Source organism: Excalfactoria chinensis, chromosome 3 (genome assembly GCF_039878825.1).
Source record: "Excalfactoria chinensis isolate bCotChi1 chromosome 3, bCotChi1.hap2, whole genome shotgun sequence".
Lineage (NCBI taxonomy): Eukaryota > Metazoa > Chordata > Aves > Galliformes > Phasianidae > Excalfactoria > Excalfactoria chinensis.
In genome coordinates this window covers 52071159-52087976 of record NC_092827.1, presented here as the reverse complement: position 1 = coordinate 52087976, position 16818 = coordinate 52071159, and the positions used below count along the sequence as shown (strand labels likewise).

General features: G+C 39.3%; 1 protein-coding gene across 1 annotated transcript in view; it reads left to right on the top strand.

Annotated features, from left to right (window-relative positions):
- The first annotated feature begins 217 nt into the window (after positions 1-217).
- The window catches only part of SGK1 (serum/glucocorticoid regulated kinase 1), a 70736-nt gene continuing 54135 nt past the window's right edge, over positions 218-16818 (top strand). The window contains exon 1 of the mRNA XM_072331973.1: positions 218-858. Coding sequence (XP_072188074.1) covers positions 790-858 — 69 coding nt within the window. The 5' untranslated portion in view covers positions 218-789. The remainder of the gene's footprint in view (positions 859-16818) is intronic.

Genomic DNA, 16818 nt, shown 5'->3' with positions numbered 1-16818 from the left:
GTACCACAGTTTCAATCATTGCAACAAGAGCAACATAGAAAAAAAAAAAAAAAAAAAGCAAACTGAAAGGAAGAAAAAAAAAATGACTGACCTATCTCTCTTTTCTTTTCACTCAAAGACTGTCTATATATAAAATGAGAGCCTATCGTTGTCACTCCCCCAAGGGAAACATACTGCCTTTCAGCACTTCTTTCTCTGAGCCTTCCTCCTATCCTTTGTATGGTTATTTGTGCTCAGCTGGTCTGACAGTGCATCTCTCTCCCTCCCTCTTTCTCTCTCTCTCTCTCTCCCTGCTGTTGCTGAACAGCAGCTCCCACTGGAATTTGCACAATCAAAACCAGCTCTCATCTCGAACAGCAGTGAATCACATCACCTGGAGAAGAGGAACAGCAAATCGAGCCCAGTAGCCTTGCTGCTTATGGAGCATGTGGTACCAATAGCACCAGCCAGATGGAAGGATCCAGGTTTGTGTGAGACTCACTCAGCCTCAGATCTGCTACCCGGGATGTGAAAGCTGTCACTGGCTTTTCTAGGAGTGTGTGTATTTAGAGGACATTTCTACAAAGCGAATAGCCTGCTGCAACTGAAGGCTTGGAAAGGCTGCTGCTCACTGCTGCTGCTGCAGTAGCTGGTGCAGCAGGCTGAATGTGTAAAGGGCAGCTGCCCAAGCTGTGCCAGTGAGGCTCCCGTCCTGCTCTGTCTTTATTAACTGAAGGGATACAGAGGAAAGCGGATGCACTAAGGAAGTGCCACCCTGGATCTATCGCTGTGCACCCTTCATTGTGGAAAATGGTCAACAAAGACATGAATGGATTTCCAGTCAAGAAGTGCTCAGCCTTTCAGTTCTTTAAAAAGAGGGTAAGATTTTCCTTTTATTGCTTCTTTCTTTTCACTTTCTTTTTTTGTTGCAGTTATTTTGGTTCATGTAAAAGTCACTGAGGAGAGATATTTTTTTTAATGCCAGTCTCTTATACACAGAGCTCGTTGCATGGGCAGTTCAATGAAACACCAAGGGCAATAACGCTGAGGGGTGAAAGGGAGCTGGAGATGGTGACAGGGTCCAAAAGGCATTACGTAAGCACTCTGTGCTGAGGAATGTATTTCTCAATCAGGGCTGACCACAGGGCTTGACGCAATACAAGCAGCTATTCAGGGTTGGATAATACAATACAAATCAGAGTGCAGGTTTGTTGCAGCTTGTCTTGTGCTCTGCCTCCTCCACACACACTAGGGGTATGACTCCCTCCACACCTTTCATTCACTTGCCTGAAGTGCAGCATTACCCACTTCCATTCATCATCTCACAGTGAGGGAAAAGAACAAAGAGGTGCTTGTGAGCTCAGCAAAATATTCCACAGCCTGTCATTTGCCTGCAATTGCAATTAACACATGAAAGAAGGATTAGAGGGAGGTACACCTGGATTTTGTTTTCTATTACATCTTTTAGTTTAATCAAATATGTCAGAATTTAGAGAAGTCTGTTTTCTGTTTGACTGCTAGTTCTCTTAAAGGAATGTGCATGCATTGCTCTACCTTATCACTTTAGTTAAAACATTTCTGTTTTCACAACTCTTTTAGAGTCAAACACACTCTCCATTTAACCTGACCAACAAAGTCATTCCCATGTGCCAGCAGGACAGGTATTCAGAATATTCCTATGCAGACACAGAGGAGAAGCATCAGAAAGAGACTGATAGCAAAGACTTCTCTATGGAAAGGATTTCCTGAATGATTAAAACAAGAACCCTGTATTTAAATAGGCTAGAGTAGAAGCAGATAAGCTGCTCCATTCACTCATTCACTCATTCATTCATTCATTCTCATTCATTCTCTCTCTTCCTTATTCCAAGAATATGGTCAGTCCATTTAACCCTTCAGGCAAAGAGTAAAGCCCGTACTGGCTACCATCTAAAAGCCAAAGTCAGACCTTTCTCCGCACTGAGATGCCAGATATAAGGGCTGCCATGCAAAATACTAGGAGGGTCACTCGGAGAATTAAAAAGTACAGTCTTTGGTGACATTTTTTTGTAGTTTCCAAAGCGGTTTCTTTAAGACTCACAGAAACAATTCAGACACCACTCACAGTCAGTTCATATTAATGGTTCTTGTCTCAGGTAGCTTCTCATTTATGTATATTATCCTTGGTACATGTATGTTTGATGCTAAGCTCACCAAAAATTGCCCAAACGTTTAAAGAGAAATGTATCCTTAAAGAGGAAGCAAAATACCTTGCAGTTCATGTACCGAGCTAATTACTGTCAGTTGTCTTCTATCTCTGTATAGAGCTAAGATAAGTTATCTCCGGGCACCTCTATATAGTTCTTTTCTAGAATCAGGGAAGATAGTTTAGTTTGGTTAGTTTTGTTTTCAAAGCTATACTAGCGTTGAGTGAATTTCTCATTGGAAAAGATTGTTAGCTATAGTTGTATTTGAAAAAACAAGAATACAGGAACTGTCCTGGACAGTGGATCAGGAGAAAATAGCCATTTTTCAATTCTGAATGTTCTTATTTTTGTCAGATATTGCCTTCTTGATGTTGTGACAAAGATGGATGAACTCAGTAAAACCAATTTACAGACACAACTGAAGGAAATTCCCTCTATATACATTTCTGTCAAAAGATGTATAAGTTCACTGACATTTCTCTTACTCCCATTATCTCCCTTCTAAAAAATCAAGCATTCAAGTATTGACCACATTGTTCTTACATCAGTGCTTGAAACACTTACAAGTAAAAAGAGCTACATGTTCATAAAGGGTTACTGGCTTCCACTAACATATATTTTGTTTGCTGGATGAGTTACATAGTGGTTTTAATTACTAGGAGTTTGGGGCAAGGTAGTTTAAGACAGCTATCATGGAGTCACAGAATGTCCTGGGTGGAAAAGGACCACAATGACCATCTAGTTTCAAACCCCCTGCTATATGCAGGGTCACCAATCATCAGACCAGGCTGCCCAGAGCCACATCCAGCCTGGCCTTGAATGCCTCCAGGGATGGGGCATCCACAACCTCCTTGGGCAACCTGTTCCAGTGTGTCACCACCCCCTGTGTGAAAAACTTCCTCCTAATCTCTAACCTAAACCTCCCCTGTCTCAGTTTAAAACCATTCCCCCTTGTCCTATCACTATTCACCCTTGTATACAGCCATTCCCCCTCTTGTTTATATGATTATATGATTTATATGATCCAATAGGTTCAGTTCCTTACCAATGCCCTGGACACTCTGTCTGAAGAACCACCACAGCCCTCTGTCTACAGAAGTACAGCTGCTAAGTTTCTTGATTTGAATCTAGCATGTGAGGTTGTTTGCTGTTTGACACTTGCACCATAGAGAACCTGTGAGCCATAACTGACACCATCAACTTACTGGATACATCCTCTACTCTCAGTGAGAGGCAGGCCTTGCCCTGGGCAGCTCAGCAGATCTGACTGCAGGGATGAAGTATTGTTATTCCGACTGTACTTGGTAATATCTGGAACCCAGAAGCAGATTTCTCATGTGGATGATTTTGTTATGATAGGCTTCCCTCAGATCACCAGCATGATCTTTAATGAAACAAGAGCTGGGACCCCAATAGCTCCAGTTTAATGTAATAGTCTTTCTCCTAGAAAAGTCCACATTTGTAGTCTAATTCTAAGTCTGTCAATTTAGATTAGGACACCCTAAACTGTGGGAAATGTTGCTATTTTTTCAATTCAATTAGATTTTTATTTTATTTTAAATGAAGAACGTGCTAGATTTACCTTTGTTTTTTCCATTTTCTTAATGCTTTTCATTAAATTGCAATCCTCTTTGATGCTCTGACCAAGAGTGCAGAAAGGACTGACAGAGCTCTGTGGATTTAGGCTAGGCTGAAAGTGCATTCATATTGACTTGAATTTGAGGTCTAGATTTTTTTTAAGCCTGGCATATTCTCTGATGACAAAGCACTGACCCTCTGGGACACTGCCTGCTGTGTCAGATGATTCAGGGTATGGGTTAATCACATCTGGAGGTTGGAGAACAGGAAGGAAAGGCTGAAATTAAAAGGCAGCCCACAGATGAAATAAAAAGTAGAAACTATTAGTTTTGCAGAATAACTTGTAGCACTCACTGCTGGCAGAGGTGAAACAAGTAGGTATGGGACCCATCCACTTAGAATCTACAGTGTTTAAAAGCAAATCAAATGATTGACAATGCCTGTGGGGTTTTTTTGGCTGCAAGTGGTAAAATAATTCAGCGTGACTAAGATCAAGATGATATTTAGTTAAATATTATTTTTTAATGACAGAAATCTAAAAAGGGAATAGGGGAGATGAAGGAGGAGCATTTGTAGGCATATAGAGAGAATCCAAAATTACCTTAATTATGGTAATTTCTGAAAAACAAGTGTTCACATCATTTTGGGTCATGGTATATAAGTATCTCCATCTGACAATACTGAAAGATTAGAATGCATTATCATCTCATAGCAAAGAATTACCTTCACTGTGAGGACTTTTGCTCTGCTGCCATCCCTTGTCCTGTCCACTGATGTTGATACTGAATTCCATTATAAATTCCCCACTAACTTGCTTTAGTAACAAATGGTTGGGGTGTCTCTCTTTTTCTTATACTAGATACATTTTGATTTTCCCAGTGTTGAATTAAAAGGTTTTGTTAACTGGCAGAAGATAAGTCTTTCTCATTTGAGGGGCTCAGAGGTCTCACCCTCCAGAACTAAGCAGGATTACCAACAGAACTGGGTTTATTGTGAGAACTGGATAAGCTTGCAAATGCAGTATTGCTGGTCAGCCAACAGGACTATCCCAGAGCAGAGGGACCTTTCATTGGTACCTGCTGCTGTCCCTGCCAAATGGTTTTGGGAAGCAGGGTTTGTGGTATTTGCACTGCCTTCTTCTGTGGCATTTTTCCTCCCTTATAAACCTTACTGATAACATTTTGCAACATATGACTTCACTCATCTTTAAATAAAATACCATTTTCTACAACACAACAGAATGGTTAATTCAGGATGAATAATGAATGATGAACTGCCCATGCCACTTAAATACTAACTGATGATATGGTAACCTCAGTGAGCCTGGAAATTCATTGTCCTCTTCTGTCCGGACCAAGAGCAAATACAAATTTATTCAGGATGGGAAGAAGATAAATGACTGATAAATGGGAAATGAAATAGCAGTCTTCCATAAAATGAAGAAAAAGAAGCAGATAAAAAATGATGGGGAATGTCTCAGAGAGGAAGTTTATTGCACAGATTAAGGATTTGCTTGTCTGAAACCTGATAAGGGAGAGTATCCGTAATCCTTTTTCACTGAGAAAATTTGCATTAATTAGCAATTTAGGTCAAGCTAAAGTGAGCTCACAAAGAAGGAAGAGAAAATCCCTATCTTGTTTCTATGCAGCTTTTCCAAATATGTAGTTTGGGGAAAACATATCCTTCTTTCTTGGTGGATATTTTATGTCACTGCACACCAGGAGCTTACTCCATGTACATGCTGAAGAGACTAACTCATAAACATTATTGTGCATGAAGATGACAGCTCTGCCTGCATTAAAGCTCAAGGCAAGGAGCGGCTGCGAAGACTGCAGAATTACCTGAATACCATTTTTAGGATTACAGTAATTTAGTGATAAAGATAACCCCTGAAATCAGTATTTCCAACTGACCTCCTACAGATTATGTTCCTTCTGGTAGATTGTGCTGTAGGGGCTATTGTCTGTTCTGTCACTTTAGTGGGTCTAGAAGTCCATTTCAGAACTGGAGCTTTTTTTTTTTTTTTTTTTTTAGAGTAATTGGGAGCTTACCTAGAAGAAAATAAATGAGATCTGAAGCTGACTGTACCTCAGGAAAATACCAGGTTTATAAGGGATGACTGCAGTTCTTCTTTGCTACGTGGTCCAGTGTCATACAAGTATGCACATTTTGAAGTTGATTTCTAAAGACAGGAATCCTGGCTTACTGCAAGTGAGACAGAGTTGTGCTGAAGTACAGACTTCTTTCCCATCCCATTTCTTCTGCATGGAGGGGTGCTGAGCATCCATGATTGGTATCAGCTAAAGCTGCAGGCACTCCCAAGTGCCATTTCCATAAATAAAAATGAATTAGAAAGAAAGAAAAAAAATGTAGGATGATGGAATTATGTTAGAATACCCCCTTTCTTTCCCTTTCCTAGAATGCAGGACTAGAGGACAACTACTGTCTGTTTAAGCTTGATCTCTTTTTCTCATTGCTAAACGTGTCTCATAATCCCTGTCACAAATTGATTGAGCTGCAGCTTGAAACTGCCCACATCTCTTACTTTTGCAAAAATGATCCCATCTGAAAAGGTAGAAATTTCAGTCTATATGTATACATGTCCAACTTATTCCAGTTATCTCTTGTGCCAACAAAAAGTAGCAACAAATTAAATAGCTCTTCTTTCCTCATATGTGTGGCCACAGGTGTGTTTCTGAAGAGCAGACGTTTCTTCACCCAGTTGTATTTAGTTAAGCTAAATAAGCCATCACCTTTTAGACACTTAAGGTAAACTTTCTACTCCCCAGCCACCCTAACAGACAAAAGAAGCTGTCATATTTCCTGGTCCTGTATATTTCTTTTGAGTTACAAACTGTTCATCTATACATTTTTTTGCTGTCCTCTTCACACTTCTAATCTCCATCTCATTCATGTCCTCTCACCCTGGTTCTCTTCTGCTGAGCATTGTGGGTCACTGGCAAGATTAAAATCAGAAGCCTACATTTTGTGTCAAACCCAGCTCAGTACTAGCTTTCCTCTTTTCTATACACTTTGCTAATTTCTTTCTCAATATTTTTTATTGTAAAAGCTCTTGTTTTCCATTCTAAATAATTAATTTCCATGTTTTCACCATCTACCTGAATTACTGAAGACTATGTGGGTTAGATTATCTACATTTCCCTCTTCAAAGGAAGGCACCAGGCAAGTCTGGCATACTGACAAATGTATGTTGCATTTTATCATGTTTTCTATCAAACTCTTAGAGATTTGCTTTTTCTTCAGATGTGGTAAGTTTTATGTCTTTACACATAGTCTCCTAAAGCTTTTTCTCCCATGCTGTATACCATAACACTCCTGGAACACATAGAGCAAAGAATTCATCTTGAGATTTACTTTTATCTCAGTTCAAGTCTTAGAGAAACAGTCCTCTTTTTTCCTCTCTTTTTTAAATTTCAGGATCTGACTGGATTTTTCCAGATTCACTCACAGCTATTCTGCCATATTTAGTCTCGTTATCCACCATCACTAATGAAGTAGCAGTGGGGAGGTAGGTTTCTCTTAGGGTCTGCTCTGGGTTGTTCCTTACAAGATCAGATTAGATATTGTTTGAACCTGATTTTTGTTTCTCTTCATTGCCTTCAGAGTACTTCATAGTCATGCCTTCTGTCTGGGGAAGGACCAGCCATGAGATCTCTGACTGTTCTGCCAAGTTCATATTAGCACTGATTTAAAGGTCATAGCATCTGGAGTTAAATTCTCAGAGCAATCCTACCCCAAACACAGTGGTATCATTGCTATCATAACTCAACTCAGCACCCTCTGTATCATTTAACTTCAGTCTGAACATCCAAACTGTCTGAAAAACATTGCGACACATGAAATTGCCAGCAAGAATAGCAGTGCAAAAGTTTCTGGACACCCTTGGCTCTCTGGAAAGAGCTGATGCAAAGTGAGCTACTGAGAGAGCAAACAGCTATATCTTCTGAAAAATTAATGTTATTCCTCTGCCAAATGGGGAGAGTAATAAATATGATATCCAGGGGCCAAGAAACATTAAGAATTCAGGGTAATACACAAAGTACTTTAAAGACGTGGTTTAATGAAGGTTACAGGCTTGGGAGAGATCAAAGGTTATGTTTGTAGAGAAAGAAATCAGAGAATTGGAAGTAAGGGGAAAGAGTATATTCTTTTAACAATTTGGCTAGGGGAGGGGAGGGTAAAATGGAAGGAGAGCAACAATCTCTGCAGAAAAATACATGAACGAACATGCTAATGCAACAGGAAAACATACAAGAACTAAATGCTTGAAATAAGCCTGCAAAATCAAATTGATAACACAGGTGGCTTTTTTCTTAATGACATGCTATCAGGAAATAATTTCCTGTGGATGTTATTTACAACAATTGTATTTCCAAAAAGATTACTAAATATTGGTGGTTAAAAAATAAACACAGTGAATAACTCTGTGATCAATACATTTTAATGTCTATTGAAGACACAGCATTGACAGGTTTCCAAATCAGCCTGCAGACAATTAACCAAGTCTCAAAATATACTGATCAGGTAGAAAAATCATTCTCATTTCATAAATAAGTGGATAAAAATGAAGTAGATAACACCATCAATTAGATGAGGTGTTATACAGGACAGAAATTACTGCTCTTTCCTGATCCTTACTCTAACTTTCCCTACTAGAGAAAAAAGAAGACATCTCCTTTTCTTGAAATGACAGCAGTGAAGGTCTGGTAGGGTAAACTTTGACTGGGAGCTGTAATCAGCTCAATGAGACAAGCACCAAAATAATGTACTTTTTTCTAATGTTAAGAAATGCCTTCTTACCAGTTGACACAGTCTTGCTCATGTGAGGTGGCAACAGAATGCGGTAAAATACAGTGGTAAGTTTGAAAAGCTATTACTTCTAGTACATTCAGCTCATTAAGAATGTGCCCATTCTCTTAATGAGCTGAATGATGAAGAAAAATGCATGACGAACATAGATTCTGCCCTACCAAGTCAAGAGTTCCAAGGCATGTTTGTATTGTAAGTGTCTTTCAGCATGGCGAAAGCCTGTTCCCATACTCTGATGCATCAGGAAATGGCTGAAGAGGTGACAGCCCGAGACAGGGCGTGCTGTTCTCTAACACATAGCTTATTTCAGTCCTCTCATGTCTCCCACAGGCAGCCCCCCAGTATGCAAACTTCTGTGTAGCATCAGAAGCACAGATGGTGCACTGTGTACAGGGGCAGGGGCTGCATCTTTTTGTTGTAGATATGGTATGGGTAGACAATTCTAAGATGCATACAATCAACAATGTAACCCAATTTTACTTCCCAACTAGAAGCAGTGCATATTGTCAAAAATACAGTTCATTTGCCAAGGGATCATTTGTTCAGATGTTTCAGCATAATTGCTTGCGCTTTTCTGGGTTGCATAAGTTTGAATATGTAAAAAGTGTGCAGTGGGAACTCAGTCATTTTCTGAAAAGTTCCTGAGGACTACACCTATGAATGAAAGTGTCTACCAACTAAGTACTTCATATTCAAACATCCCTCAAAACATTCAGAGAGCCCCTAAAAAGAAAAGGGGGGAGTCTGCCTCCACTGTGCTGCTGCCAGCTGCCTAGCTAGAGATGTGACCTGGTGCTGGGAGACGCCCCAGGTTCCATGTTACACAAAGGTTCTGCTCTTATCTATTCACAGCAGCATGATGCCAGCACCTCAGGAGGCTGCATCTTTCTCAGATGATGGCATTTTTAAGGGGCCACCTTGTACCAATTCTGGGTGCTAAAGAGATCAGACTCAAGAGAACAGGCTTCTTACTCTCACTCATCCATTGTTTGATGCTGAGAGGTCACCTCAGTTATCTTAGTAGGCATCCTTTGATCACCTGCCCAGATTGCAAGCTCTTTGAGGAAAAGAAAAAGAGATTGAGTTTCTACACAGATCAAAGCTGTCAGGTTTGAATCTTAGTAGAGGCTTCATGAACACAGATAATACAGAGAAAAATCACAGATTGCTGTTGCTATAAAAATGATTTTTATATGGCTGATCTGGAGAGAGTTGTTTTTTGGCAATGACAGATGGGAAAGATATAATATATTTTACTTCTTGGTCTGTTTATATTTGATATTTGCTAGACTGACTTAACTTGCTTATGTCAGTTCTTACAGTCTGCTTTTTTTCTGGGGGCTAAAGGTCCTCAGGAGTATGGCAGAAGCAAGTAAAATAGATTATTAATACAAATGCTTGAACTGCAGGTCAGCAATACAACTTGTAGATGTATTGCAACAACTTCATCCAAAAATACATCTCAAACCTGGCTTGAAGTTCTGCTTCCCATTTAAAGTATCTTTTGTTCTACTTAAAGATTCCTGCATTGTATGATGAAAGACTGCTAAACTTTAATATGTTTAGCTGTAAGTGGGTTTGAATTTGATTAATAATAATTTATTTCTCACTTCAAAAGGAATGGCATTTTGAAAAATAGTGTCATCATCTGACATACTCTGATTCATGCAAAACTTTAGATTCCTCATTTCTAAAAGAAGAAATTAAAGGAGTTCTCCTTATCAGAACAGAGATTGTAATCTCATCTTTTCTGATTGTACTGTTGGACAAAACCTCTATACTATGGGAACAAAATCACTGTGGGAATTCTGTGTGTAAAGCCTTTCTGGCTAACTGCTGAGCTGTGACGCAGAGAAGAGTTATAAGACATCTTAAGAAAAGATAATGGAAAGTAATGTTGGAGGAGGACAGCCTGTGATATAAAAACCTATAATAAAGTTAACGGCTATGCTGATGCTATACATTTGGGAGAATGCCCAGTATTAGGAACATCTAACTTGCAGCTAGTGATTACAAACTGTGATTCATTTCTTGTTTGAACACTTGTAAAATTGCCTTATATTGTTTCTTCGTAAGAATACTTGAAATTAAATGTTACATAGACTATTATAATGATAAAAATAATCACAGTGGTAGTCATACAGAGCACAGCACTCAAAACATCATTTCTGATCCTCAAATAAAGTGGTATCTCCATGTTCTACAAGAATATGTAGTCACACAAATAAGATCTGACTTCATATTGGAAAAAGGTTCATGAAATCAACAAAAATGTATCAGATATTCAAATCTTAAAATGACTATAGAATCATAGAATGGTCTGGGTTGAAAAGGACCACAATGATCATCTAGTTTCAACCCCCATGCAATAGGTAGAGCCACCAGTCACCAGACCAGGCTGCCCAGAGCCACATCCATCCTGGCCTTGAATGTCTCCAGGGATGGGGCATCTGCAGCCTCCTTGGGCAACCTGTTCCAGTGCATCACCACCCTCTGTATGAAAAACTTCCTCCTAATATCTAACCTAAAATAGATGAACCTAAACACAGCTCAATGCTTAAGAGTTCCATAGATTTGCATCCTAAAGGTATAGCCTTCAGCCAGAGGTGTTCATTGGTCACCAGGCCCACAAGATCTAGCATGGATTGACTAGACTCCTTTACATACTGAGTACAGCAAAGGGAATGTGTGGTAAGATCTTTGTCATTTGTACTGCTTCAAAGGTTTGGCAGGTTCATGGCATTTTCAGAGACTCACTATTTCCATTGCCTCTCTAACAACAGGGTTTTTGATCCATCCATAGATCAGGTTTTCCACAGATACTCCTCTGTCTTTATCCCAGTTCTGGTTCATTCTTCCTGGCTCTACTTCAGATGACACAAACAGCTTACTGAAACAAATGGATTTTACAGAATATATCTTTACCTGGTGGGGAAGAAAAGGGCCTCCTGATGCCTTGGCATTAGTCTAGATCAGTCATCACTGCAACCAAATTCTTGTCTGCATTGAGGTAGTTAGGCACAGCATCTCTGGGCATCACTTTTCTAGGTATATATAGAGAACAAGGTATCTTCTCTACCATCCAGTGACATACAGATCATTCAAAGTATTTGACAAACTGGGAACGTCTGCCAGTTTTGGTGTAGACTCACCTCTTGGGCCCCATCAAGGCAACCAAATAGCATCCTTTGTGCTATTCTACTGAAGTTCCCCAGTTAGACTGGCAGAAATTTTTCTGCACTTCCTTCACAAACTATTTCCAGACAATTAATAAATAAAAATAAATAAATAAAATGAAATAAAATAACTTTTTAAAAAGCAATCAATCAAACAAATAAACCCACAACCCTCACTGGATTTTACAACGGGATCCAAGATCTTGACCTAACAGTGTATGTACATGCAGGTTAACACATAGCATGCATAGATATGTATGTAGATACATACATATGTATACATATTGTATTGGTTGTTAATATACAGATAGTAGCAAATGTACAGAGGGTATAAGTAAAGGAAAACTCACCAGTGGTGGTGCCTTGGCTGAAGAAGCTGGGGCAGTCCTCACTGATGAGCAATCTCCAAGAGATGCTGCCTCAGTGGGAGTCAGCCCTTAAATGAGGTCTCAGAGGGGATGGAGTCGAGCTCCACCCCTTCCGGGAGCACAGCTACATCACTCTCACCTGTGCTCCCACATCTGACCCCATACTTGCCTCAGCTGATTAATCAGAGGTTCAGGCTGTGATTACCAATCTCCCATACACATATGCTGGTTTATTCTCACTTTTCTTCCTGCCCCATGAAACGATGAATTTTGATGCCACACCATGGATGGTGCTGTATCTGAGCACACTGAGATGAATCACAAAGGGATCCATACATTTTTCTTAAAATCTTTTTTACTGTGGTTATTTTAGGTGTAATATTTCATGCAGCACATTAGGTACAATCATCCCCTAGCTGAAGGCCTCTGTTGCTGCCATGCCCCCTGAGAGATGGAGAGCCAAGAAGAAATGCAGGCCTCAGGAAGGAACTTGGAGTCTCCATTCATTACCTTGGCCCTGACACTTCTCTTTTAGCCCCTGCGTTGACAGCATCTCTCTAGCACATATCAGGAGTTACAATGCACTTGGAGGAGAGGGAAGATCCATGTTTTTGATAAGGAGACTGTGAGATTTATTTTATGTTGTCAGAAGATTCTATTAGGGCACATTTCTTTTTGAGCTCACAGGTTCCCCATGTATACTCTCATCCTCTGTGAGAAGAACAAATCTCATTTCAGACTCAGAAGTTTATTTTCCATGGCTTTTCTTCCTTTGTTCTGCACTTCTGAGGACAGTGATAAGAGAGCCAAGGTGACTACTCTAGGACATCTTGCCTAAATTAATTCTTTCTTTCTGTATTTGAAATTAATTTAGAAATATTAAAGTGGAAAAAAAAAGATCTGAGCTATGAAGAAATTGTTCATTCCATCCCTAATTATTCAGTGTATGCAAAGCTTGAAAGAACTGTAATTAGATATGACAAGAGCCTTAAGAGGTTCTCTTTCTGTTTAGTTCCAAGTACTCTGGCAGCTCTCCAGAAGTTAGGTATATAAATAAATCTTTTCTTTTTCACCAAATTTCTCCCAGCTGGCCCTTCCCAGTTTATTAGCCTGTTTCTCCTTCATTGCAGGCTGATGGAGAATCCAGCCTAGAACTACACTGTATGAAGTTATTGGAGGAACTTGTGTGAGTTTTAGAAAACCTCAGCAGATTCAAGATCCAAATGTCTTTGAGATCCATGCATTAATGTGAGATACAGACATAAGTGCTGGGTTTCTCTGTCATAGGTATGCCACCTAAAAGGTAATCTACTGGCCTTACCAGGTTAGTTGGACAGAGATATGCCAGGCACCCAGGCTCCCCATGTTCCCAGTGAGATGTGAGAGTTGCAGGGGCTGGAAGGAACCAAGTGTTTGGTGCAATTACTACTTTAGAAAATGTTCTCTTTGGCAAAGAAGTCACTGGCCAGCCCTACAATGTTAGGCTGTGGTCTGAATTCCCTTATTTCATGGTCACATTACTAGAAAAATTATTCAGTCCATTTAAAAGCCTGGCTAACATGTCTGTCTGAGGCACTTCCTCTTACTTCCTGTATTCAGTTTCTATTTGCTTTAAATGAAGGTAATTATTTAAGCAAAATGGTACTTCTTTCACTATTCCACTTATTTTTTCACATAATAATTTACATTGGCAACTTAGAGTCCTGAAAAATGATCTACAAAATGAAATGAAATCATACACATCCACCTACCAGCGGAGTATTTTCCCCAGTAGGTACTTCTCCCTGATGTCACGGTTATTGATTAACTGGATCAGCCTCCAACCCTGACAACATTTGACTTCCTAAGAGGAAAAATGGGTTAGTGGCTCTTGCCTGAAGTGACTTCACTTTTTTTTTTTTTCTTTCCTTCTTTCTTTTCTTTTTATTTTTTTAAGAACTAGGCAAAATAAAACCCACATACAACCAATCATGTGGAATGAGACTCAAAACAAGCTGCTTCACTCACAGTCTTCCCAAAACTAACAACCTTCGCATGTGGGAGACACCAGCCCTCAAGCTGATGAGTCACTGTTGGTGACTTACACTTCAGGCTGTGTTTCTAAAACAAAGGTCTTTATGGAAATAATTTTCTCACAAGATGAAGACCACAAAGAATAAAAGTGCTGGGAAATACATTTCTTGTGCATGCAAGTGTGACTGTGGAAAAACACTAAGATAAGAAGGGGAAATAACATAAACAGCAGTAAGAAAACTTCCCGTTTCCATACTTCTCAAATGTGTCTGGTTTACATCTGTTACTACATTTTTCACGAAAGAACTTTTATTTCTTTAATACATATGAATGACTGTTTATGACTAGTAGTTTGAAAATGACTCTTTACTCAGACTAACTGCTTTTTGTCTGTACTTAGCCCGTTTGAAAATCATATTTCTCAAGGTATGTTAAAATATGAGGAAAAACAACATGTGGAGCAATTTATTGAAATGCCAGGCAGGTTTGACAGGTGCAGGAGAAATTACTAGGTTTCACAAATTGAAACAGCTGTAGTTTTATAGGTAAAGAAAATTGCAATGGGATGAGGTTTCACATTTGTTTGTTCTTATATTTTCTGTTTCATTTTTGAAGTACTGAGTCATTTCTTGCTCTCCAAGAGAGTCTCTAAGACCCATTCTTCAAGTGGATGGAGGCAATCAGTCTCCACAGAGAAAAGGAAAACTTGGGAAAAATTCAAACAAATTTCAGAGTAGACTGAAAAGTAACTGGAAAATAATAGTTTTCTCCTAATGTGACTAAAATAAATGTTACTTGCAGCTTCGGGAGCAGAAAAAGCCATAAAACTTAGGTCTATCTTTCAGATGGACTGAGCCAAGCTAGATTTTATTGCTCATCTTTAAGGAATACCATGCCCAGGAAGTTTTGAACAGTTAACCAACATATGAGTCTCTTGTATTTTACTTTCGCTTCATGCAACTGTTACAGGAATATGCATGCTTTCCTTCCAAATAATTCAGAACCATGTGTTTTCCTAACGTGACACAGTGTGTATCAAATGGTGTTGCTTCCCATAAACTCATTTTTATTGTCTCTTCTGGGAAAAATTAAGAAGAAAAATCAATGAACAATCTTAAAATAATTGATTACATTTGGCCCTGGACATATTTGTCAAAACCCTTGCAGTATAAAATCTCCTCCTTTATCATAGGTTAGCCGAAATCCCCACTGAAGATTGTAGTTTAAGGCAGTTCTTGTGTATCTCAGAATAAAATGATGTTTTAAAAGCTGATTTAAAGGAGCTGGTTTCTCACATGCTGCTGTGCAGGCATCTGTCAATATCATTGTAAAATGGCTAATTTGATAGCTTAGGACTTTCTGTTTCCTCTCCAACACTATTCTCAGCAACTCAAAAGCAAGGGCAGCTTAACCGCCAGAAAAAGCTTGGAGATAGTGGATATTTTCCTGGCATGAATACCTGTGGACAAACATGGCTCCTTTGACTCAGGAAAGGAAGAACAAAGTCTGTCTGTGTTACACACAGATCTGCCAGGTGAAAAAAGGTCACCCCAGAGCTTGCTGGCTGTGGTGAAGCCACCTGCCTCCATGAACATAGCACAGGAGAGACTGCCTGGGCCCCTGCTGCCAAGTCTCAGCCCAGCTTTGTCTGGCAAAGGGACTCAACTTGTGAAACAAAGCCATCTCCCACCTGCAGCCATCACAAACACACTGATGCTTTCTGTGACACATGGTTTTCCTTGCAGCTCTGTGGGTACTTAGAAATGTTTATTTTTCAGGGCCAGGACTGGGTATCCCAAATCAGCTCATCTAATGATCCTGGCTGGCCTTCAGATCTACAAAAAATTTGGGTGGCATGAAATATAACAAGTCTTATCAATCAACTTCTGCCAAATCAAATATAAGTTAAGCAAAGTGAAGTATCAGATGTAAATTATGAATAAGAAAGTTATTAAATTAAGGCCATTCAGAAGGTGTTTCACTCCTCTGAATAGCATGATACTCTTGACTGAATGGTTAAGGATGATTACTGGAATGGGATTTGGTACTGCATCCAGTCATCTATTGTGCTCTACCACTGCAGCCATTATTCTTATACTGCAGCAAAGCTTTAGAGTGCTGTACATTTCCTATTAGACTACTGAAGAATGCAAAACAATTACTGTATGAGGAAACTAGAGGGATATATTTAAAGGAGAAAAAACACTGTGAGATGTTTTTTTTTCCTCTGGCTTGTTTTCATGCTTATACCTTTACAACCCTTTCTCTTCTGAACTTGCATCCCCTGGCCCCTATATATGACTTAGGAGATCACAGAAGCTTGCAAACTGCTTTGAGACTTTGACCGACAGACATGGGATGTGGTGTTTATCAGAGCAGGAGTTAAAATAAACATTGCCTAGGTTTACTGGAGTTAAAATAGAGAAGAGAAGGTACGAATAAGAAGCCTAGAATGGTTTGAATAGAATTTGGGGGTGTATTGTTCATGTTGTTTTTATTTCATTTAGATGAAAAGCATTTATAAATTTGGTAGCCTGGAATGATTAGATTTGTACATACACAATACACCCCATTTTGTTTTGTTTTCCTCTTTGACACAATGTGCAGAGTGAGGGTGTTTATACATCAGTGTGGACAATGAATCTATTGTGTTATGTCCTGTAGAAACAAGTGCCATCAGTGCTTACA